This window comes from Cnephaeus nilssonii, assembly GCF_951640355.1.
Source record: "Cnephaeus nilssonii genome assembly, chromosome: 14".
NCBI lineage: Eukaryota > Metazoa > Chordata > Mammalia > Chiroptera > Vespertilionidae > Cnephaeus > Cnephaeus nilssonii.
The window spans coordinates 29,069,533-29,092,093 of NC_137085.1; the positions used below are offsets into that span (position 1 = coordinate 29,069,533).

The following is a 22,561-nucleotide window of genomic DNA, read 5'->3' on the forward strand; positions in this document are numbered from 1 at the left end:
AAAAACAGCCTCATTACTATCTGTTTTGGTGAGTCCCTTTCAAAAACACCCCTCCCTGGGACTCCATGTGGGAGACCTTCTCTCCTCCTGTGAGGGTGTCCTAACACCCTGATGCCGTGGGCCAGGTGTAGCCAGGCTGGAGAAGAGAAGCTGCCACCATGGTTGCGCTTTCGCTGAAGATCAGCATTGGGAATGTGGTGAAGACGATGCAGTTCGAGCCGTCCACCATGGTGTACGATGCTTGTCGCATGATCCGTGAACGTATTCCAGAGGCACCAGCTGGCCCGCGTGAGTCTGATTACCCATGTGGCCGGGGCAGGATTGCTCGGTCCCTTCTGTGTTCCCAGGCTCTTGGCCTTGAGGGATGACCCTGTTGCTCCCTCAGGCTACTCACCCCTCAGGTCTATGCTCCATGGTTCCCGCCCTCCCCTGTTAGCCCGGAGTCCCTGAGGAAATAGTGAGGGCAACGATGCAGCCATTCAGCCACTTTGGGGTCCTCATAAGTCTGAGGTGATCCATCCTCTCTTTTAGCCAGCGACTTTGGGCTGTTTCTGTCAGATGATGACCCCAAAAAGGGTATATGGCTGGAGGCCGGGAAAGCTTTGGATTACTACATGCTCCGAAATGGGGTGAGTATCACTTCATCAAGGATCACCAACATCCTCTTCCATCAACTTCCTGGTTCCGCCTCCTATTTTCAGCACTCACATCTGTTGTCTCTGATCCCTCCCATGCTTTCTATAACAAGCAGTCATAATACCCTGCTTTTGAGTGAGCCATTCTAGTCCTTCTTGTAATCTTTCCTCCCTCTGGCCGTGTTAAAAGGAAGTAATGCCTCTAGCTTCAAGCGGGCCCCTATCTCCTATTCCTGCCCCAACAGGACACCATGGAGTACAGGAAGAAGCAGAGGCCCCTGAAGATCCGCATGCTGGATGGGACTGTGAAGACTATCATGGTGGATGACTCTAAGACCGTCACGGATATGCTCATGACTATCTGTGCCCGTATCGGTAAGGGGGCTGAGGGCTCAGGAGGGAGGCTCCAACTCTGGCAAAAGACGCAGCTACCTACCCCTCCCTCCTCCTCTCCCTCCTCCAGGCATCACCAACCATGACGAATATTCTCTGGTTCGAGAGCTGATGGAAGAGAAAAAGGAGGAGGTGACAGGCACCTTACGAAAGGACAAGACACTGCTACGAGATGAAAAGAAGATGGAGAAACTAAAGCAGAAATTGCACACAGATGATGAGTGTAAGCAGAAGTAGAAAACAGGGGGCCCTAGAAATGGTCAGGGTGGCAGGGGTCAGCCATTTATTTTTATTTATTGAACACCTGCTTTTGCAAGCACTGTTTTAGACACTGGGGATGCATCAGTAATCAAACAAAGTCCTATACTCACAGAACTTAGCCTATGAGCGAGAGAAAGTAGGAAATGAAGAAATGAACAGACAAAAAGCCAGAGAGAGCACAGGGGCCATGGGGCTCGGCACTGAGCAGACTCTGTGTCCCAGTGAACTGGCTGGACCACGGCCGCACACTGAGGGAACAAGGCGTGGAGGAGAACGAGACGCTTCTGCTGCGGAGGAAGTTCTTCTACTCAGACCAGAACGTGGACTCCCGGGACCCTGTACAGCTGAACCTTCTCTATGTGCAGGTGTGGAGAGGACTTGCCTGGGGCAGTGGAGGGCGGGAGAGGGGACAGTGAGGGGCACACAACATTCACCTCCTTTCCCTCTGCTCGCCAGGCACGAGATGATATCCTGAATGGCTCCCACCCTGTCTCCTTTGACAAGGCCTGCGAGTTTGCTGGTTTCCAATGCCAGATCCAGTTTGGGCCCCACAATGAGCAGAAGCACAAGGCGGGCTTCCTTGAGTGAGTGACTCACATTCCACCCCCCGTCAGCGCCCAGGACTCCCTGCCTTTGTGGCCCCAATAGTCTGTCTCCATCCCAGGCCTTCTCACCCCACTTTCTCTCCTGAGGTGCCAGGGTTTGACCACATGGGTACCCTTTTAGCTTCTATCAGCCATTTGTCTCCTTCCTGGCCCCATGTGGAATATGAATATAGTTCAGATCTCTTCCCCTGCTGTGTATGTCTGAAGTAGGCATATAGCTTTCTTGAGAGTCTCTGGAGAATTCTACTGCAGTAGCCAGAGGGAAACATAGGGTACATTTTTACTCATCGGGAACATTAGCTTTAAAAAGTCTCCAGTCTTCATCCTCTGGTGTTGCCCAGAATGTAGAGTTGGGCGGCGCCTCCTCAGCTTCCTACAGGTATGGTCATCCTAGTGATCGCCTTCTGCTCCTGGCTCCCTGAAATCATGCTCTTGACCCTCTTTCCCTCAGGGACGGAGCCTCCAACTCGAGTTCCCTCAGCCCCTTTCCCTGTAGGGAGAGACACAGGCTGCATTCAAGAGCTAATGCTCCGTCACCTCGATTTCAGGAACAATTCGGACTCTGTTCCCTCAGAGTCTTCCTTCTCCTTAAAGCTAACACTGTCCTAGACATCTCCTCACACCCCTAGGCCCACAGTCATGGCCCTTATGTCCCTGATGCCATCCATTACATGCTGACCCTCCCTTTTCTGGTGTAGCCTGAAGGACTTCCTGCCCAAGGAGTATGTGAAGCAGAAGGGAGAACGTAAGATCTTTCAGGTGAATGGGGAAGGGAAAATGTTTGGGATGATGTGGGAGCTTTGCTGCTTAATCCTACTGACTAAATGGATCCCTGCCCCCTCCCATCTGCTCCCACCTCGCTTCTGCCCACCACGCTGTGCTCCCACCTTTCCTGTGCCAAGAAAGCAGAAGATTTGGGCTTAAAGTCTCAGCTCCATCACTGTATTTGCCGTGGAATTCAATTCAATATTCCTGTTTTCTTTTGTTTACCTCTAACATGGGATAACAGTATCTACCCTGCGTAGGGTTGATAGGCGAATCGTATGAGATAGGATAGCTGAAATCACTGTGAAAAGTATGTCTTTGTACAAATGTAAGGAGTTATCCCCACTCTGAATATTCAGCCCAAAAGGCCATCTAGTTGACCTACTTCCTAACTATCCATTCACGCCTCCAGAATGTCTGCAAGTTCCTTACCTGTATCCCTTGAACTTTGCTCCTGCAGATCCTTTATCAGCCCCAACGCTTCACCCTCTCATTTCTCATACTCTGCACTCCCTCACCTTTCCTTTACCCCCTAATATTCTCCCTTACAGTTAACATCCCAACCTAACTCCTTGTCTGTGATATTATCCTCCCCATAGTTTGCTAAATCTTTTCTCATTTTATGCTCTAAGGCACACAAGAACTGTGGACAGATGAGTGAGATTGAGGCCAAGGTACGCTACGTCAAGCTAGCCCGTTCTCTCAAGACCTATGGTGTCTCCTTCTTCCTGGTTAAGGTGGGTTATGGACCTTCTCACTGCCCTCCTTGCTTCCACTCTTAAGTCTGGTCCTGCCCTCAGTCTCGTTTCCCAGCATCCTCTACCTTGTGAAAGCTTGCCTGTTGTCAGTTCTCCACCACCACGTCCCTCCCTCCCCTTTGTTTTCCCTCCCTTTCCCTTTTCCCTAAAGTAGCCTTGTCCTGGGCCCATCCATACACACCCTAGTTTAGCACTCCTGCCCACCTCAGCACCCCCTTGTGGTCCTGATCTGAACGAACCACTCACTTGTCATTCAACCTGTGACCTATAACACCAACAACAACCTCCGCCTCACAGGAAAAGATGAAAGGAAAGAACAAGCTGGTGCCCAGGCTTCTGGGCATCACTAAGGAGTGTGTGATGCGAGTGGATGAGAAGACCAAAGAGGTGATCCAGGAATGGAATCTCACCAACATCAAACGCTGGGCTGCCTCTCCCAAGAGCTTCACCCTGGTGAGCCTGGGGGGCTCAGAGGGCAGGGCTCTGGAATTTTCGGAGAATGGGCAGCTGGGAGGTCTTCCCACCTCCCTTGGGGCAGGTGAACTGAATGTGACTCCACATAAAAAGGAGAGCTTTGGAACTATTGCAGAATATGGAGGTTAAAGTGAAGGAGAGACTCCTAGAGAGTGAGGTGACGTTTAAGTGAAACGCACTCTTTAAGATAAACAGCAAAGTTGTAAACATTAAACTGGGATCTCAGGAAATGGGGAGCGGGGAGAGAAAGGTGATAGAAACCATGCACTGTAATATCCCCTCTGGCTTTATATTTCGGTGTTAGGAATTGAAACTGATACCAACTTGACCAAGTGCCCTAATGAGAGAAATTAGTAAATGCTAGTTTTCAATTTTCAAAACTAGTGTTAACCTTCAAGTGTGGTCATTTAATGGTAAATGTTAGTGTCCTTCTAATTTTATTACCCTGAGAGAAAAGAGATTTTCTAAATGGCATGTGTAGCATAAAGACCACTCCTCAGAAGTAAAATATTTCCTTCCAATGAGGAATATAGAGAAATAGGAGATTGATGAAGATGGAGAAGTAGAATGAGGTAAGCTTGTCCTAGAGGGCTGTTGGCGTGGGAAGAAACCCCATCAGCTCGACCTTGGGGCTCCCATCTTGCCCTTTTCCATCCAGGATAGATTACCAGGCTTTCCCCCTGAGTACCACCACCCCCCTTGTCACCCTAGGATTTCGGGGACTACCAAGATGGCTACTACTCAGTACAGACAACTGAGGGGGAGCAGATCGCACAGCTCATCGCCGGCTACATAGATATCATCCTTAAGAAGGTGAGCACTGCCCCACCGGCCTTCTCTTTATCTCCTTTACCTTCTCCCCACGCCGCTCTGTTATAAATGGGGCCCAGCTTCTGGATAATGGCTGATTGTGGGGGGAAAGAGTTTGCCTTTTCCTCACCTCCTCCTCTTTAACTCTTGTTCCTTTTTTCCTTTCTACAGAAAAAAAGCAAAGACCACTTTGGGATGGAGGGAGATGAGGAGTCTACTATGCTAGAGGACTCCGTGTCCCCCAAAAAGTACGAAGGGGGCCGGGCTGATCCCATCCTTCAGGGGCGGGGAAGGCAAGCCTTGACCCCACATAGTGTTGCGGGGTGTGGGATACTTAGAGCGGTCCTGTAACAAGTCGAAGGCTGTCAGGAGACCTCACGCACCACCCAGACCGCAGGCCCTGCGAAGGCGGTAGAGCTGGTGGGAAGGGCCTGAGAGGAAGAAGGCCTGAGTGCTCCCCAGCGTGTCCCCTCTCTAGGTCGACAGTCCTTCAGCAGCAGTATAACCGGGTGGGGAAAGTGGAGCATGGCTCTGTGGCCCTGCCTGCCATCATGCGCTCTGGAGCCTCTGGTCCTGAGAACTTCCAGGTGGGCAGCATGCCACCTGCCCAGCAGCAGATTACCAGTGGCCAGATGCACCGAGGACACATGCCTCCTTTGGTGAGAGCGCCCCCACTGCCACCACAGTGCTAGCCCGCCCCCAAACGCAGCTGGGCCTAGCCCCAAGTTAGGCAGTCTCTGCCCCTGTCCCTATGTGTATTCCCCTCCCTGGCCTCAAGTTCTCACATACCTTCTCTTGGCTCTACGTGTTCCCTCATCCTCCTCTCCTTGTAGACCTCGGCCCAGCAGGCACTCACGGGAACCATCAACTCCAGCATGCAGGCTGTGCAGGCCGCTCAGGCCACGCTGGATGACTTCGACACTCTGCCCCCTCTGGGTCAGGATGCTGTGAGTATGGGATGGAGGAGAGGTCAGTGGTACTGAAGCTGGGACTCCAGGGAACAGGGTTGGGGTTCATCAAAACAGAGCAGATCTTGAGGTGTGTTTCTCTTTCTCTCAGGCCTCTAAGGCCTGGCGGAAGAACAAGATGGATGAATCAAAGCATGAGATCCACTCCCAGGTGGATGCCATCACAGCCGGTACTGCCTCCGTGGTGAACCTGACAGCAGGTAGGCTGCACGCCGAGTTCATTGTGTGGTGGGTTCGGAGGAGGGCGCGCGTGTGCAAGCACGACTACGACAGGCTCGGGTGTGACTGCACCTTGACTCATGGAAGGGACAGTGTGTGACGTCTCTCTCAGGACACGTGTGTGACTGCGTGCCTGTGACTGTGCTCCTTCCCAGCCATCGTCTAGTCTGCCCTGCCGCTCACACGTGCTCCCCTTCCTCCTCTCAGGGGACCCTGCGGAGACAGACTATACTGCAGTGGGCTGCGCAGTCACCACCATCTCCTCCAACCTGACGGAGATGTCCCGTGGCGTGAAGCTGCTGGCTGCGCTGCTGGAGGATGAAGGCAGCAGTGGCCGTCCCCTGCTGCAGGCCGCCAAGGGCCTCGCAGGCGCAGTATCAGAACTGCTGCGCAGCGCCCAGCCAGCCAGCGCTGAGGTCAGGGGCCGCGGGATGGAGCTGAGGAGGACAGAGGGTTCGAGCCCAAGGGAGAGGGGCCAGTTCTAGTCACAGGATGGAAGTGCGGGAGCCCTGAGCACGTAGGACCCATGGGCATGTGGGCAGGGACGGGGCAGCTTCTGACTGGTGTTCACTCTCCACAGCCCCGTCAGAACCTGCTGCAAGCAGCTGGGAACGTGGGCCAGGCCAGTGGGGAGCTGTTGCAGCAAATTGGGGAAAGTGATACTGACCCCCACTTCCAGGTTGGTGACTTACCCAACCCCCAGAACCCCAGCTCCTAGGCGGTGACCTCTGATCCTGAGTCCAGTTCCTAGTCCTGCTGCTCTGAATTGACCCCGCAGAGCCAACCTGAACCTGTTTGCAGGAATGATACCGGGAACCTCCAATCCTTTTTTAGGGGATGAGAATTCAGAACCTCTGAATCCAAACCTAACCTACTAACTGGTTCACCCTTGGTCCTAGTTGATGATATATTTTAGCCACCTGTCCTCTTTTCCCTATCTTTCCCATACATAACCCCGGCCCTAACTCGAGGACATCTTAAACCCCTCCAATCCTTTAGGCCTTACCACCTTGAGGACACTATTCCTCTAGCCCCTTCCCCACCCTATGCCAGTTTCCTCAGTTGACTTGTCATCCTGGATTTCCCATGCAGATATGTGCACCCAGAGGGTCTGGGGTTCGATCTCCCCACGATCCCCCCACGGTAACGGCCTCTGGCCTGGGCCTTCCCAGCTTTGTCCTCTGAGCCGCATACACTCGCTTCTGCACCTCTCCCCCAGCCTCCTGGGGAGCAGGACATGATGGGAGACAGGGAGGCAGGCAGGGATTGGGAACGGGGATCAGGGAGGGTAGTGCAGGGACTTGTTCCCAAGACTCCAGGGTGACTGCTCCCAACCAAGATTGAGAAGAAATGAAGAAAAGAAGCTGGGGATGAGAGGGACCCTCAAAAGTGCCTCCTCTGTCCATCCCACTGTAACAGCGCTGCCCTTCCCTCCCATCGCTGACCGAGTGTATCCGCCTCGCACATTTCTCCTGTGGTGTAGGCTCTGTTTCTCTCGGTGTGGGTTCTGTCCTACTGGGTGCTCAAGGCAGGGGCTTGGGGTAGGTTCTGGTTGCTTCTGCATACTGTCCTGTGATTGGAGTCAGTGGGAATAATGAACCAGCTTACGCCTCTGAGAAGGGTCCAGGGATCCAAGCCTGATCTCAGGCCATGCTGACTGCTTTTCTCTCACAGGAGGTGCTGATGCAGCTAGCCAAGGCCGTGGCAAGTGCTGCAGCTGCCCTGGTCCTCAAGGCCAAGAGTGTGGCCCAGCGGACAGAGGACTCAGGTCTTCAGACCCAGGTTATTGCTGCGGCAACTCAGTGTGCCCTGTCCACCTCCCAGCTGGTGGCCTGTACCAAGGTGAGTCCCAAAGGTTGCTGTAGCCCATGCCGAAGGCTGGTGCTGCCACCCACACAAGAGCCTCTTATTTTATCTCTTTGGTTCCCGTGGTCTCATTACCCAACCCAGTGACCAACACCCCACCTCATGACTCCTTTTCCTTGCCTTCATTTCTGATATTCAGTTTGCCCACAGGTGGTGGCACCTACAATCAGCTCACCTGTCTGCCAAGAGCAGCTGGTGGAGGCCGGACGACTGGTAGCCAAAGCTGTGGAGGGCTGTGTGTCCGCTTCCCAGGCAGCAACAGAGGATGGGCAGCTACTGAGGGGGGTTGGGGCGGCAGCCACAGCCGTCACCCAGGCCCTGAATGAACTGCTGCAGCACGTGAGGGCCCATGCCACCGGGGCTGGGCCTGCTGGCCGTTATGACCAGGCCACTGACACCATCCTTACTGTCACCGAGAACATCTTCAGCTCCATGGGTGATGCTGGTAAGGACACTACTCCTGGGAAGACAGAGAACCCCAGTGAGGGTCGCCAAGCCCATTGGACATTCCCTTGCAGACCTGCCACCTCCCCCTAGGGACTCAGCACAGGAGACTGGGTTCCTGTGCTGCAGGAACAGAGCCCCTGCTCTGCCTTCCGAGGCGCATTGAAGAGTATACCAAAGTGTATATAAAAGCAAATGGAAAGTGGCTTTAGGCACTTTACTCCACCCCATCACTCCGTAAAGCCTTTACAACACGTGTCTCATCCTATTTGCTGAAAATACCCATTGAAGACTGTTTCCCCTCCCATCAAAGCCCACTGGGAAATTTGTTTCTCTCCAAGATCCTAAATCCAGAAAATAATAATGCCAAGGAAATCTCTCAATAATTTCTCCCAAGTCTCCTTATGGCCACAAAAAGCTTCATCTCTGCCTTGTCTGCACCATTGTCCTGCACAGGACAGGGTCCTCACCTGATTGTGCCCTGTCCCCTCAGGTGAGATGGTACGACAGGCCCGCATCCTGGCCCAAGCTACCTCCGACCTGGTCAATGCCATCAAGGCTGATGCCGAAGGGGAGAGTGACCTGGAGAACTCCCGCAAGCTATTAAGCGCTGCCAAGATCCTGGCTGATGCCACAGCCAAGATGGTGGAGGCTGCCAAGGTACAGAGACTTCTGTGCAGACTCCCAGACTGGGCCCTGGAGGGAAGTAGACCAGTCCAGACGGTCACCCTCATCTGATGGGGAGACCCAGGTGAAGCAGAAAATACGAGAGAACAAATACAGGAGCTCTTAGGAAGTAAATATGTCCCTAGGCTGCTGGTGGACGGTGGCCCAAGCTTCCAGCCAGTGTGATTCCCAGAGTCCTTGCTGCCTGATTGGCAACTGTACCCTTTTTCTTCCTTTGAGTCCAAGGTCTGCTCTTTCTCCTTTTCCCTACTTTGCTGCCACCATCTGCCTGGATCCTCTGCTCCCTGGTCTCTCCTGTGAATGCACATAGGCCTCAGTCCCAGGGCCTCCGCTGCTAGCACTGCAAAGACAATGCAGTAGGACACGGGAACACGGTGCAGAGGACCATCAGGAAGAAGCCAATGACTCCACAGTCCCCTGGGCTCGGGGGTGTTTCAGTTTGCAGGAGTAATCAGGTCCCCTGCTTTGGTATTCCTGAGGTCCCTGCTCCAAACTGCATTCTTGTCCCAGAGAGTCCTGCTCGCCCCCATTTGCCAGTGGGATTTTGTAGAGAGTGTGGGGAGGAACATGATCCCTTCCCCAAAGAGGAAACGAAACAGTTTCACCTAAAGAAGGGATTTCAGCATCCCCAAGTGAATCCAGGGCCCACCTCAGATTTCCCATCCCCTTGCCTGAGGGCTCCTCTCAGTGGTGATCACTTTCAGTGGGGACATTAGATAGGATTTCAGGAGAAGAAGTCTGAATCTGGAGAGGTCAGAGCAGAGCTTATTGAGGGTGCCGACTGTCTCTCTCCACCTCTCAGGGAGCAGCTGCCAACCCTGACAGTGAGGAGCAGCAGCAGCGGCTACGGGAGGCAGCTGAGGGCCTACGCATGGCGACTAATGCGGCTGCGCAGAATGCCATCAAGAAAAAGCTGGTGCAGCGCCTGGAGGTGAGGCTGGGAAATAAACCAGGAGCAAGAGGATGCATGCAGTGGGAGGACTGAAACTGGGAGGGACATGTGAAGAGAGTCACTTAATACTTCCTTGGCGGATGGCATGGCCAGGGTAGGCCAGGGACTGGGTATGGGAATGCCTGGGGCTTGTCCTGACTACTCCATCCTCACAGCACGCAGCCAAACAGGCTGCAGCCTCGGCTACGCAGACCATCGCTGCGGCCCAACATGCAGCCTCCACCCCCAAGGTCTCTGCTGGCCCCCAGCCTCTGCTGGTGCAGAGCTGCAAGGTGAGACTCCAGGAAGCATGGGGTGGGAGGAGGTGTGGGAGAAGAGGGACTTTCCCCCAGCCTGGGGATGGGGGGTGACTGTCATGACATTTTCACCTACAGGCTGTGGCAGAGCAGATTCCACTGCTGGTGCAAGGCGTCCGAGGGAGCCAAGCCCAGCCTGACAGTCCCAGTGCCCAGCTAGCTCTCATTGCTGCCAGCCAGAGCTTCCTTCAGGCAAGGCACCCTCTCCCCACCTCTCCGACCAGACCCTTCCCACCCTCCTGTGTCCCCTATAGCCCCCACAATTTAAACCTCTGCCCATAGCCTCTGTCCCAGCACTCAGCCCAAATGCTTACCGCGCCCTGACTATCATCAGTCCTTGTACCAAGCCCAGAGGAAGGACGGTGCCCTTAATCTGCTGACCTATTCCCCTACAGCCAGGCGGGAAGATGGTGGCAGCTGCGAAGGCCTCAGTGCCCACAATTCAGGACCAGGCTTCAGCCATGCAGCTGAGTCAGTGCGCCAAAAACCTCGGCACTGCCCTGGCTGAGCTCCGCACCGCTGCCCAGAAGGTATGGGAGCTGGCTGTCTTTTTGGAAGATGAGGGTGGAGTCCTGGGATAATGGGGAATCTGCAGAATAACCTAAAACAGGAATAATTGTGTAACCTGAATCACCAGTGGGACCTAGCGGTACCTCCTCCATCCCAAACCCCCATGTCACTGTAGGCTCAGGAAGCATGTGGGCCTTTGGAGATGGATTCTGCTCTGAGTTTGGTACAGAATCTAGAGAGAGACCTACAGGAGGTGAAGGCAGCCGCTCGAGACGGCAAGCTTAAACCCTTACCTGGGGAGACAGTAAGTATTCTTAAGATCTTATTCTTACTCAAACCCTGAAGTCTTTCTTCCCACCTATGCCCCAGAGCTTCCCAGAATTTCATTTAACTGCTGGCTGTCCCCAAGTAACTTCTCAAGTTCCCTCTTCCCAGTTCCCCTTGTATCTGCTCCCCCACCTCTGAGACTCCCCTTTTATCCCTAGATGGAGAAATGTGCCCAGGACCTGGGCAACAGCACCAAAGCAGTGAGCTCTGCCATCGCCCAGCTGCTGGGGGAGGTTGCCCAGGGCAATGAGAATTATGCAGGTCTGTGGGCAGGGCCAGAATGGGCATATGGTGAGGGGTACGGGAGAGTAGGAGCTGGATCACGGACGGGGCCTGGCAGAGGAGACGACGGGGACCAGGGCCTGGTGATGAAGGGGTTTTTTCCCCCCTTCCTTCCTCTCCTGTCTTCCCAGGTATTGCAGCACGGGATGTGGCAGGTGGACTGCGGTCCCTGGCCCAGGCCGCTAGGGGCGTAGCTGCCCTGACATCGGATCCTGCAGTGCAGGCCATTGTGCTTGACACGGCCAGCGATGTCCTGGACAAGGCCAGCAGCCTCATTGAGGAGGCAAAAAAGGCAACTGGCCATCCAGGAGACCCTGAGAACCAGCAGCGGCTTGCCCAGGTCAGGTATTGGGAAGAGGCTCCTTCCTCCCTCATCCCCAGATCCCAGGAGAAGACCACTCCAATGGGCAAAGCCTCATCTGCACTGACAGGGACAGCTTCTCCGGTCTGCTCTTGAGATCTGGACCCCGCCCTTTCTCCATCCTAGCACAAGTGTCTCAGTTAGGCTGAGGCAGGGGCCAGCTAAACACCAAGTTTGGGGAATTTGATCGCTGTTACTTGATACCCTAACTTCAGCCTACTCAGCTACAACACCCCCGTTCCCCTTTCACTTTCAGAGGCAGTAGAGCAGTTACGTTTTGTGTCCCATGGGTAGAGGAGGGGATCTCCCAAATGGTTTCCATTTTGACACCTCATCTCCTTCCTACCTCAGGTGGCTAAGGCCGTGACCCAGGCACTGAACCGCTGTGTCAGCTGCCTACCTGGCCAGCGAGATGTGGATAACGCCCTGAGAGCAGTGGGAGATGCCAGCAAGCGACTCCTCAGTGACTCGGTAGGAGGCCTGGGGGATTCTCCTTCCATCTCTAGACCTGTCCTTGAGCCTGACTTCCCAGACCTATTCCCTTTCATTGCTCCCAGGCTCTGGGCCCACCTCCTAGCATTCCTTGACCAAGTTCTCCCTCATATTCCTGCATCTGATGTCTCTCTGACCCTGCAGCTTCCTCCCAGCACCGGGACATTTCAAGAAGCTCAGAGCCGGTTGAATGAAGCAGCTGCTGGGCTGAATCAGGCAGCCACAGAGCTGGTGCAGGCCTCTCGGGGGACCCCTCAGGACCTGGCTCGAGCCTCAGGTCGATTTGGACAGGACTTCAGCACCTTCCTCGAAGCTGGCGTGGAGATGGCCGGGCAGGCTCCGGTATGAAGAGGGTTAGATAAGACACCTGTGTGACCACGGAGTCCTTCCCTGCTCCTGGCTCCCTCCCCTCCCCAGTCTCTAGCAGTACTTGAGTGTGGACAGAAGATACCTTTTAGAGACAGGTAAGAAAGGACTGGACAATCTGTTGACTTCCTCACGTTCAACAGAGCCAGGAGGACCGGACCCAGGTTGTGTCCAATTTGAAGGGCATCTCCATGTCTTCAAGCAAACTTCTTCTGGCTGCCAAGGCCCTGTCCACAGACCCGGCTGCCCCCAACCTCAAGAGTCAGCTGGCTGCAGCTGCCCGGTAAGTAGGAGCTGGGAAGCCCAGCCCTAGGACATTGGAGAGACTGGGAAAGGGGCATTTCACGAGATGTCCCTGGCTCAGAAGTGGTTCCATACAGAAGAGAAATAGCTAGAGACTCCCCGTGTATATAGGACCCAGGAATGATGACCTGTGCACCCATTCACTGAACTCTCTGCTCCTCCAGGGCAGTGACTGACAGCATCAACCAGCTCATCACCATGTGCACCCAGCAGGCACCAGGCCAGAAAGAGTGTGACAATGCTCTGCGAGAACTGGAGGTGGGCGCTTGGCAGGGTTGAGGTTGAGGACGGTGTTCCGGGTTTGGGGTGAGAGAGGTGTCTTACTTGGCTCTCCACCTGCACAGACGGTGCGGGAACTCCTAGAGAACCCAGTCCAGCCCATCAGTGACATGTCCTACTTTGGCTGCCTGGACAGCGTAATGGAGAACTCAAAGGTAAGTGCAGCCGGGAACCCCGGAGGGCAGGGCAGGAATTGGAACCAACCAGGGGCCGCTCTGCCCCACTGATGACAACCTGACTCCCCGGATACCCTCTGTTCCTCAGGTACTGGGCGAGGCCATGACTGGCATCTCCCAAAATGCCAAGAATGGGAACCTGCCAGAGTTCGGAGAGGCCATTGCCACAGCTTCCAAGGCCCTCTGTGGGTTCACCGAGGCAGCTGCACAGGTCATTCTCCACGGTTCCTGGGATGCCCCTGCTTTCCCTACCCCGCCTCCTCACAGCCTGACACACGTTCTGTTTACCAAGCCGACTCTATGGACACGGGTTCTTTATCCCTCTTGGAGTACAGAGATTTGTCAGTAATCATAGCACACCAACAGTTCTGATCAGTGTCACCCCGAACCCTGGTGCTTTGGGTTATGATTACACTGTCCAACACTGGGCCTTTTCCAGCCCTCGCTTTCTTGGTATATACTAATTAGCATATGTCCATCATTTTTCACATAATTATTACTTCATTAAAGTACCATTGACTAAATTTCCAGTTATCCAAGTTACCATTTAACTTTGCCTTTTTCTACATTATAAAATATAAAACAACCTGTGGTAGCTGAGAATATTTAGCTTTAGTATATGAATTCTTAATACTAGCTTAAGAGTTCATCATCTTGACTTAAAAGCCTGCCATCCAGCTCCCTCAATCTCCCCTGGCGACTGTTCCCTTTTGTGTTGGGTGGCCTGCTTTAAAAAATATATATATTTTATTGATTTTTTGCAGAGAGGAAAGGAGAGGGATAGAGAGTTAGAAACATTGATGAGAGAGAAACATCAATCCGCTGCCTCCTGCACACCCCCTACTGGGGATGTGCCCGCAACCAAGGTACATGCCCTTGACCGGAATCGAACCCAGGACCCTTCAGTCCGCGGGCCGACGCTCTATCCACTGAGCCAAACCGGCTAGGGCGGGTGGCCTGCTTTAAATGGCTTGACTTATTCTGGAAGAGCATGAAGAGGAAAAAGTAAAGCTATCATGTGTTGGTTGAAGTACAAACCAAGCCTTATGATAGTTTTCCAAGCATACAAAAATTTTGGCAACCATAACACCCTTTCCTCTCTCCAAATCTCTGAAGCTTGGAGGAGTTGTAAATGTTAATTAGCCTAATGACCTCCATAGTTTAAAGAGGCTTTGTATGCAGGGGGTAGGGTGGGAAGCTTTCTATAATGTCACTATAGTTTACACATACCTTTAATTTGTTAATAACTTATTAGTGATGGTTTAACTTGTTAATAACCACTTCATTAATATTGTTTAATAACTTAAGTTGTGAATACCTAATTTTTATAGTTTATTAATATTTCTACTCACATAGAATCCCAGTCACTAAACTTACTCCTACTCTCCTTTGTCCCCACTATCGCTATTTGATTCCTACCTGAGGAGTATTCTTTATTCCTCACCCCGAATTTCTCTCTCCCCAGGCTGCTTATCTGGTTGGTGTCTCTGACCCCAACAGCCAAGCTGGACAGCAAGGGCTGGTGGAGCCCACACAGTTTGCCCGAGCAAACCAGGCAATTCAGATGGCCTGTCAGAGTTTGGGGGAGCCTGGCTGTACCCAAGCCCAGGTAACTCAAGGGAACAGGTACCATGGGCAAGTCTGGGAAAGGATACTGAGCCAGGATGGACTGGCCCCGTGGGGAATGGGGAGATGCAGGGCATGTGGCGAAGGAGAGGGCGGAGAGCCATCTCTCAGCTTCCACACACAGATTCTCTTTGGGTAACTGTCTTTTCCTGCCACATTTCTCATCATTCTTTCAGTTACTGCTGAGTTCACAATTACTCTGTAGATGCTTGAACTTACTCTCCTACGGACCCTATTAGAATTCCTCCATTAGTCTTCCTGTCTTTTATTTCCCCCTCCCTCACACCCTGTTCATTTTGGGTATCTCTGTCTTCCACATCTTTCCTAATTAGACTTCCAAGGGTATTACTCTCATCCCCCAACCCAAAGTGGCTCCTCCATGAGTATGTACCCTTCCCTCCTACCCTCATCATGGCTCTTCCACGTGTCTGTCTCCCCAGGTGCTCTCTGCAGCTACCATTGTGGCCAAACACACCTCGGCACTGTGTAACAGCTGCCGCCTGGCTTCTGCTCGTACCGCCAATCCTACTGCCAAGCGCCAGTTTGTCCAATCAGCCAAGGAGGTTGCCAACAGCACAGCCAATCTTGTCAAGACCATCAAGGTTCAGTTTGAATTCTCAGCCTTTCCCTGACCTGTCCAGTCTTCTCTCCCCAGAGTCCCCCCACCATCATTCCCCCAGGCCTTTACCAGATCCCTTCTTCCTGAGCCCAAGCCCTTTCCTATTCTTACTGGTCATTACCCGCCTGTCCCCACACCTCTAAGCCCAGGAGGGAGACCTGGGCTTCACCTCCTTTGCCTGTAATCCGTCCTGAGGGCCTCTCTGTCACCCACTTGCAGGCGCTAGACGGGGCCTTCACGGACGAGAACCGTGCCCAGTGCCAAGCAGCAACAGCCCCTCTGCTGGAGGCTGTGGACAACCTGAGTGCCTTTGCATCCAACCCTGAGTTTGCCAGCATTCCTGCCCAGATCAGCCCTGAGGTGAGGCAATGTGAAGGGAGGACTGATGGGCCAGCTGCCACCTCATCTCCTTGGGAGTCATGAGACTCACCTCCCTCCTCCTCCTCTTCCCAGGGCCGGGCTGCCATGGAGCCCATTGTGATCTCTGCCAAGACAATGTTGGAGAGTGCTGGGGGACTAATCCAGACAGCTCGAGCCCTGGCAGTCAATCCCCGGGACCCTCCACGCTGGTCAGTGCTGGCTGGCCACTCCCGAACTGTCTCGGACTCCATCAAGAAGCTTATTACAAGCATGAGGTATTGAGGGGATGGAGAACCGGTGTGATGGGGGGACGGGCACTGTGGCAGAATGGAGGGGTGGGTGCTGAGGTGCCATTAGATGGGATAGTGTCAGGGACACCTGCTGTCGGAGTCAGAGGATACGGGGAGAGATCGGCTAGCTTTGTTTTAGGGGATGTTCTTGGTGGCAGAGCCTGTGATGTGTCTACAGGGACAAGGCTCCAGGGCAGCTGGAGTGTGAGGCGGCCATCGCAGCTCTGAACAGCTGTCTGCGGGACCTCGACCAGGCTTCCCTTGCTGCGGTCAGCCAGCAGCTTGCTCCCCGCGAGGGGATCTCTCAGGAGGTAAGGGAAGCGGGTATGTGAAAGGTTGTGTCTGAGAAGAGAGAGGACAGACTTGAAGACAGGGATTCAGGAATGGGCTTCACTGAGACCTCAAGAGGCTGCAACATGCCAAGGGGAGTTAGTTTGGTATGGAAGGAAGCGTGGGATCTGTGCGAGCAGGGGGTCCTAGTCCAGGTCCCAGGCTAACGTCCGCTTCCTCTCCAGGCCTTGCACACTCAGATGCTCACTGCAGTGCAGGAAATCTCCCATCTTATTGAGCCACTGGCCAGTGCTGCCCGGGCTGAAGCCTCCCAGCTGGGACACAAGGTATCTGGGGAGACACGTGGGAGCTCCGGGGGTAAGGTGGAAGAGGGTGCCTGGCCCAGCTGACCACCATCCCAACCCCTGGCCTCAGGTGTCTCAGATGGCGCAGTACTTTGAGCCACTCACCCTGGCTGCAGTGGGTGCTGCCTCCAAGACCCTGAGCCACCCACAGCAGATGGCACTGCTGGACCAGACTAAGACCTTGGCAGAGTCTGCCTTGCAGTTGCTGTACACAGCCAAGGAGGCTGGCGGCAACCCCAAGGTACTGAGGGCTGGGAGGGAGGGGCTGCTAGTTAGTGGTTAAAGCAGCAGGAACAGGACCGCCCTCCACTCACTCCCTCTAACCCACAGCAAGCGGCGCACACCCAGGAAGCCCTGGAGGAGGCTGTGCAGATGATGACAGAGGCTGTGGAGGACCTGACGACAACCCTCAATGAGGCAGCCAGTGCTGCTGGGGTGGTTGGTGGCATGGTGGACTCCATCAGCCAGGCCATCAACCAGGTTAGCGTCTTGGGGTGCCTGTGGGCCCTGAGGCTACCCTGGGCCAGGGTTCCTGAGCACAGTGGCAGAGACCCTGACAATCTTTCCCCTTCCCTCATTCTCCCCCTCAGCTAGATGAAGGACCAATGGGTGAGCCAGAAGGTTCCTTCGTGGATTACCAGACAACTATGGTGCGGACAGCCAAAGCCATCGCTGTCACCGTTCAAGAGATGGTGAGTTTGGAAGAGTATAAGAGGACTGCCCTCGGGGAGCTGAGTGTGGACATAACTTCACCCTTTCCATTATCACCAGGTAACTAAGTCCAACACCAGCCCTGAGGAGCTGGGCCCTCTCGCTAACCAGCTGACCAGTGACTATGGACGTCTGGCCTCACAGGCCAAGCCTGCAGCAGTTGCTGCTGAAAACGAAGAGGTAAACATGGAAGCAGCTGTGACCTTCCCCCTGCTCCTCACAGAGAACCCCACTGGCATGTCCATGGTCCCCGTCACGTCAGCCTTTGTGGCTGTCGCGCCCACAACTCCCTCTAGTCTTTCATAGAACGATGAACACACCCTCAGGGCCATTTCGCTCAAGAGTCATCAGAGCTTTGTGTGGGGACAGGTTCAGAGCCTTCAGGTACAGGGATGAGGGAGACAGCCTGGGATGTAGGATTTCCCAGTCTGCTGTTGTTGCCTCTGCCAACCCTCTTCTGGGCCTATGGCTGCTGCTCTGTTCTGCTGCAAGTCTGTATGCCCTTCTCAGTTCTTCCTTGTTGCAGAGCCATGAAGCCCTTCCTTCCCTAAGCTCCTGGCTTTCCAAGAAAGCTAGTAATTGGATCTCAGCAAGACACACCTAATCCCCACCCCAAAACCCTCCACAACCACATAGGCCAAGTTGTAATCCATGGCCCTGTGATTTCAAATGCCCAGCATAAAGTGCTTCTCCACTCCTCTTCACTGCTTAACACCATCCTCACCAGCCGGTACCCACGTGCTATTATTATCCATGTGTAGGAGGTGACCTCCTGTCGAAAGGATATGAAACAGGAAAAGTCTGTGCTGCGATGCGTGTTTTCTTAGGTACTTGGTGACTCTTCCAAGCACAGTGGAAATGTCTGTGCCTCTGGTAAAACCCATCTCCCTTCTCCATCTGCTCACAGATAGGTGCCCACATCAAGCACCGGGTACAGGAGCTGGGGCACGGCTGTTCTGCTCTGGTCACCAAGGCAGGCGCCCTGCAGTGTAGCCCCAGTGACGCCTACACCAAAAAGGAACTCATCGAGTGTGCCCGGAGAGTCTCAGAAAAGGTGACAGCGCTCATCCATGCAGATTGGGGACTGGCCTCCAACCCTGCAGCCTTTCCCAGCCCTCTCTGTGCCTTCTCCCAGCACCCAGTGACCTACCACAGTCACCATGTGACACCCCTCCCCTAGGTCTCCCACGTGCTGGCTGCACTCCAAGCCGGGAATCGTGGCACCCAGGCCTGCATCACAGCAGCCAGTGCTGTGTCCGGCATCATTGCCGACCTGGACACCACCATCATGTTTGCTACAGCCGGCACACTCAATCGCGAGGGTGCTGAAACTTTTGCTGACCACCGGTGAGGAGGGAATGGGGTCTCAGGGAGGTAAGGTGGGATGAGGCCTGAAGAGGCTCGAGGGCAGGGGACCTGAGGAGAGCTGACTGGGCTGGGCCTCCCTCAGGGAGGGCATTCTGAAGACCGCAAAGATGCTGGTGGAGGACACCAAGGTCCTGGTGCAGAATGCCGCTGGGAGCCAGGAGAAGTTGGCACAGGCCGCCCAGTCCTCTGTGTCCACCATCACCCGCCTCGCTGATGTGGTCAAGCTGGGTGCAGCCAGCCTGGGAGCCGAGGACCCTGAGACCCAGGTATCCACCTAGCACCCCTAATTCTGGTCAGATCCACTTCCCATTCCCCCTTTTCCTCCCACAGACCAGACCCTCTGTTCTCCCCACAGGTGGTGCTCATCAACGCAGTGAAAGATGTGGCCAAGGCCCTGGGAGACCTCATCAGTGCAACAAAGGCTGCAGCCGGCAAAGTTGGGGATGACCCTGCTGTGTGGCAGCTCAAGAACTCTGCCAAGGTTGGAGAGAATGAGCACAACCTCAGGAGAGGGAATGGATCAAAGTGCTTCCTCCTGTTCCTTAAAATGATCCCCTCCCCACTCCTCTGACACCCCTAGGTGATGGTGACCAATGTGACATCATTGCTCAAGACTGTGAAAGCCGTGGAAGATGAGGCTACCAAAGGCACACGGGCCCTGGAGGCAACCACAGAACACATACGGCAGGAACTGGCGGTGAGCACGCGTCCGGGGCTGCAGGGCCTCCAGTCAGAGAGGGATCGTGCGAGACTGAAGCTGTACCTCACATGCATTCACAGAAATGTAAACAGTCACACACATTCCCCTCGCTCATCGCCAGACTTCTCAAGTGAGCTACCCTCAGGGCTTCCCCTCCTCACCTTTGTACTCAGCATTTTACACCTGTCTTCTTTCACCACCATCCTCCCGCTTTCTCCCGTCACAGTGGCCTATTTGCTGCATTTGAGTGTGGTAATGAGCCTCTCTTTACAATTCCTTCTTCCTTTGGCTTTCGGGACGCTAGTTTTTCTCTTGCCTCTAACATCTCTTCTGTAGTCGTCATTGCATCACCTTCAGCCTAGTGAACGAAGAGGCTGTCCCCACATTGTACAGATAGCCTTCCTCCTCTGTTCTCCTTGGCAAATTCAACCGCTTTCATTATTGTTCTCTAAGAAGTTGACTTCCAATTCTGAGGTTGGTTATTTCAACGGCCTGGTTGACATTGGCACCGGGGAGCAGTGCCTTCCAGCCAGCTCTTCTTCCTGACATGCTGCTTCCTTCCTGTTTGTGGTGGTAACAGCCTCCCAGGCATAAGATTCCCCCAGGCATCTTTGACTTCACTGCCTTAGTCACCATATCAGCCATTGCCAAGTCCTTCCAGCTACCCTTCTCCATTCTTTCTTCTCCAGGCCCAGTCAGCACTCACTCAGCTTCCTGCTCGCCCTCCCTCACTGGGGCTGCTCCATCGGTCTTCACGGTCTCCCTGCCTGTAGTCTCTGGCAGTTTCACCTCTCCTACTCATCTTTCTCGCGTCTGAATTCATCCTTCTGATACTCTGTTTTCATCTTAATTGGAGATGTCCAAATTGAAACTTTTCCCTTCCTGCCTCCCAGACCTGATGATTCCCTTGTCCTTCCCATCTCAGGAAATGTCACCTGTTAGTAACTCAGTTCCTAAAGCCAGAAACCCAGCTTTAATGTTTTTTCTCTTGTTCCCCACATCTAAGCCCATTAGCAAGTCCTGTTAATGCTCCCTCCAGGTCTCATTGTCTCTTTTCCTCATCTCTACCACCACCACCTCATCCAAACCATCATCAATCCTTAGTTATATTTATGCTATAGCCTCAGTCTCATCGCCCTGCTTCTTTACTCACCACCACCCCCCCCCACACACACACACACACACAAGTTCATTTTCTCTACACAGCAGTCAGAATTATCTTTTTAAAATATAAATGTTATCATGTCACTTTACTACTGAAAGCCTTTAGTGACTTCCCTGGCTTCTGTGGTAGATTCACACCCCTGGCTCCTGCTGACTTCCCCAAGCCCATCCTGTCCCGCTCTTCTGTTCTGCACCCCACTTCCACTCTAGGCCCTTGCACTTGCTTCTCTCCAGCTTTTTGAACATTTGGCTCCTTTCAATCCTTCAGGCTTCAGCTTCAATGTCTGTTCTTGAGAGAGGCCTTCCCTGATCACCTATCTGCAATAGGACCTCTTTATTTTTTAAATCATATTTCTAAAAAATACGTTTTTATTGGTTTCAGAGAAGGGAGAGGGAGAGAGAAATAGAAACATCAGTGATGAGAGAGAAGCATCAAGTGGCTGTTTCCTGCACACCCCACACTGGGGATCAAGCCGGCAACCCGGACATGAGCCCTGACCAGGAATCGAACTGTGACCTCCTGGTTCATAGGTCAATGCTCAACCACTGAGCCACACTGGCTAGACAGGACCTCATTTTTATTTCTCATCACAGCATCCGCCTCCTTTCCTTCACAACCCAAATCACAGTCTTTAGCATTTCTGCTTATTTACTTACTTTTCATCTGTATCCAGAACTAGAATATAAGCTGCATAATAATAAGGACCTTGTCTATCTTTTTCCCCATTGCATCCCTAGCACCTCACACAGAATCTGCCACCTAGCTGATCTTTAATAATTGTTGGAGGGACACATAATCAAAATATTTCTTATTACTTTTACATATTATGTAAGATTCTAAGTTCCTTGGTCTGATATTCAAGGCCCCAACACCCTTTTCTCCACCATCTATATAGTCTAGACCAGCAGTTGCCAACCGGTGGTGGTCCGCAGACCACTGGTGGTCCATGAGGTCCGAAAGGTTGGCGACCGCTGGTCTTAATACTGTCCCACTTGATAGCCTGGGTATTCACAGGCTACCATTTACCTAAAATACTCTTTTGTCAGAGAAAATGGGGCCTTTGAGACAGGTTCAAGGAGTTTGCCTGGAACAAACTGCCACTGCCCATTTCTGCTCTGGCTGCAAGCCTCATGGGGTTCCTTAAAGTTTAGTAGATGCATGCCTGTGGGGGGAAGGAGAGGGAGAGGGGGAGGGGAAGGTGCGGGCATGCTCCCAGGAGGGAGAGCGTGCACCTCTGGTACCTGTATCTCTTAAGACCCCAGTTTCTTCTTGCCCTACCTCAGCCACACGCCTTCAAGGTTTCTCTGTAGTTTAGGAATAAAAACCCACCTCAAAAGCTGCTTCCTTAATTTCAAGCAAACCCTCCCCAATCACTCCAGTCAGAAATGATGACCAGCTGCCTGCTATTATATTAGCTATGAATGTGTGAACTTCTCCCAGGACTTGACCTACAATAAGTACTCAGCGATGCTTGTTGAGTGTACACAGGGATGAATGAACCAGATTACCTAAGTAGTACATTGTCTTACAGTCTCTCTGTAAACTTTTTCTTCTTGTTCTGCTCCAACAGGTCTTCTGTTCCCCAGAGCCACCTGCCAAGACCTCTACCCCAGAAGATTTCATCCGAATGACCAAGGGCATCACCATGGCAACAGCCAAAGCTGTTGCTGCTGGCAACTCCTGTCGCCAGGAGGATGTCATTGCCACAGCCAATCTGAGTCGTCGTGCTATTGCAGATATGCTTCGGGCTTGCAAGGTAGTAACCCTGGCAGTGAGGCAGCTTTAGGGCAGAGCATGGTAGGGGAGAAACTACAGGGGTTTGGGGGACCTGAAGCCCTTTGGGATCCTAAAGTTACCA

General features: G+C 53.3%; 1 protein-coding gene across 2 annotated transcripts in view; it reads left to right on the forward strand.

Moving 5' to 3' along the window:
* The window catches only part of TLN1 (talin 1), a 30,870-nt gene that overhangs the window by 5,618 nt on the left and 2,691 nt on the right, over nt 1–22,561 (forward strand). Inside the window, exons 2-50 of one of the 2 annotated variants that reach the window (XM_079790645.1) lie at nt 126–288; nt 532–629; nt 881–1,010; nt 1,099–1,251; nt 1,512–1,654; nt 1,746–1,873; nt 2,593–2,653; nt 3,292–3,396; nt 3,715–3,870; nt 4,603–4,704; nt 4,873–4,949; nt 5,180–5,360; nt 5,535–5,648; nt 5,761–5,869; nt 6,096–6,304; nt 6,469–6,567; nt 6,981–7,031; nt 7,563–7,730; nt 7,905–8,199; nt 8,692–8,858; nt 9,688–9,816; nt 9,993–10,109; nt 10,212–10,325; nt 10,529–10,663; nt 10,819–10,947; nt 11,129–11,231; nt 11,384–11,592; nt 11,965–12,084; nt 12,250–12,447; nt 12,615–12,754; nt 12,939–13,032; nt 13,119–13,208; nt 13,318–13,440; nt 14,695–14,838; nt 15,296–15,457; nt 15,694–15,834; nt 15,928–16,109; nt 16,303–16,435; nt 16,640–16,741; nt 16,830–17,000; nt 17,090–17,239; nt 17,350–17,451; nt 17,531–17,650; nt 18,378–18,524; nt 18,651–18,817; nt 18,921–19,104; nt 19,194–19,319; nt 19,419–19,535; nt 22,274–22,459. In XM_079790645.1, the coding sequence (XP_079646771.1) occupies nt 159–288; nt 532–629; nt 881–1,010; nt 1,099–1,251; nt 1,512–1,654; nt 1,746–1,873; nt 2,593–2,653; nt 3,292–3,396; nt 3,715–3,870; nt 4,603–4,704; nt 4,873–4,949; nt 5,180–5,360; nt 5,535–5,648; nt 5,761–5,869; nt 6,096–6,304; nt 6,469–6,567; nt 6,981–7,031; nt 7,563–7,730; nt 7,905–8,199; nt 8,692–8,858; nt 9,688–9,816; nt 9,993–10,109; nt 10,212–10,325; nt 10,529–10,663; nt 10,819–10,947; nt 11,129–11,231; nt 11,384–11,592; nt 11,965–12,084; nt 12,250–12,447; nt 12,615–12,754; nt 12,939–13,032; nt 13,119–13,208; nt 13,318–13,440; nt 14,695–14,838; nt 15,296–15,457; nt 15,694–15,834; nt 15,928–16,109; nt 16,303–16,435; nt 16,640–16,741; nt 16,830–17,000; nt 17,090–17,239; nt 17,350–17,451; nt 17,531–17,650; nt 18,378–18,524; nt 18,651–18,817; nt 18,921–19,104; nt 19,194–19,319; nt 19,419–19,535; nt 22,274–22,459 (6,711 nt within the window). In that variant the 5' untranslated portion in view covers nt 126–158. The remainder of the gene's footprint in view (nt 1–125; nt 289–531; nt 630–880; nt 1,011–1,098; nt 1,252–1,511; nt 1,655–1,745; nt 1,874–2,592; nt 2,654–3,291; nt 3,397–3,714; nt 3,871–4,602; nt 4,705–4,872; nt 4,950–5,179; nt 5,361–5,534; nt 5,649–5,760; nt 5,870–6,095; nt 6,305–6,468; nt 6,568–6,980; nt 7,032–7,562; nt 7,731–7,904; nt 8,200–8,691; nt 8,859–9,687; nt 9,817–9,992; nt 10,110–10,211; nt 10,326–10,528; nt 10,664–10,818; nt 10,948–11,128; nt 11,232–11,383; nt 11,593–11,964; nt 12,085–12,249; nt 12,448–12,614; nt 12,755–12,938; nt 13,033–13,118; nt 13,209–13,317; nt 13,441–14,694; nt 14,839–15,295; nt 15,458–15,693; nt 15,835–15,927; nt 16,110–16,302; nt 16,436–16,639; nt 16,742–16,829; nt 17,001–17,089; nt 17,240–17,349; nt 17,452–17,530; nt 17,651–18,377; nt 18,525–18,650; nt 18,818–18,920; nt 19,105–19,193; nt 19,320–19,418; nt 19,536–22,273; nt 22,460–22,561) is intronic. The other variant, XM_079790646.1, reaches the window with a different exon arrangement.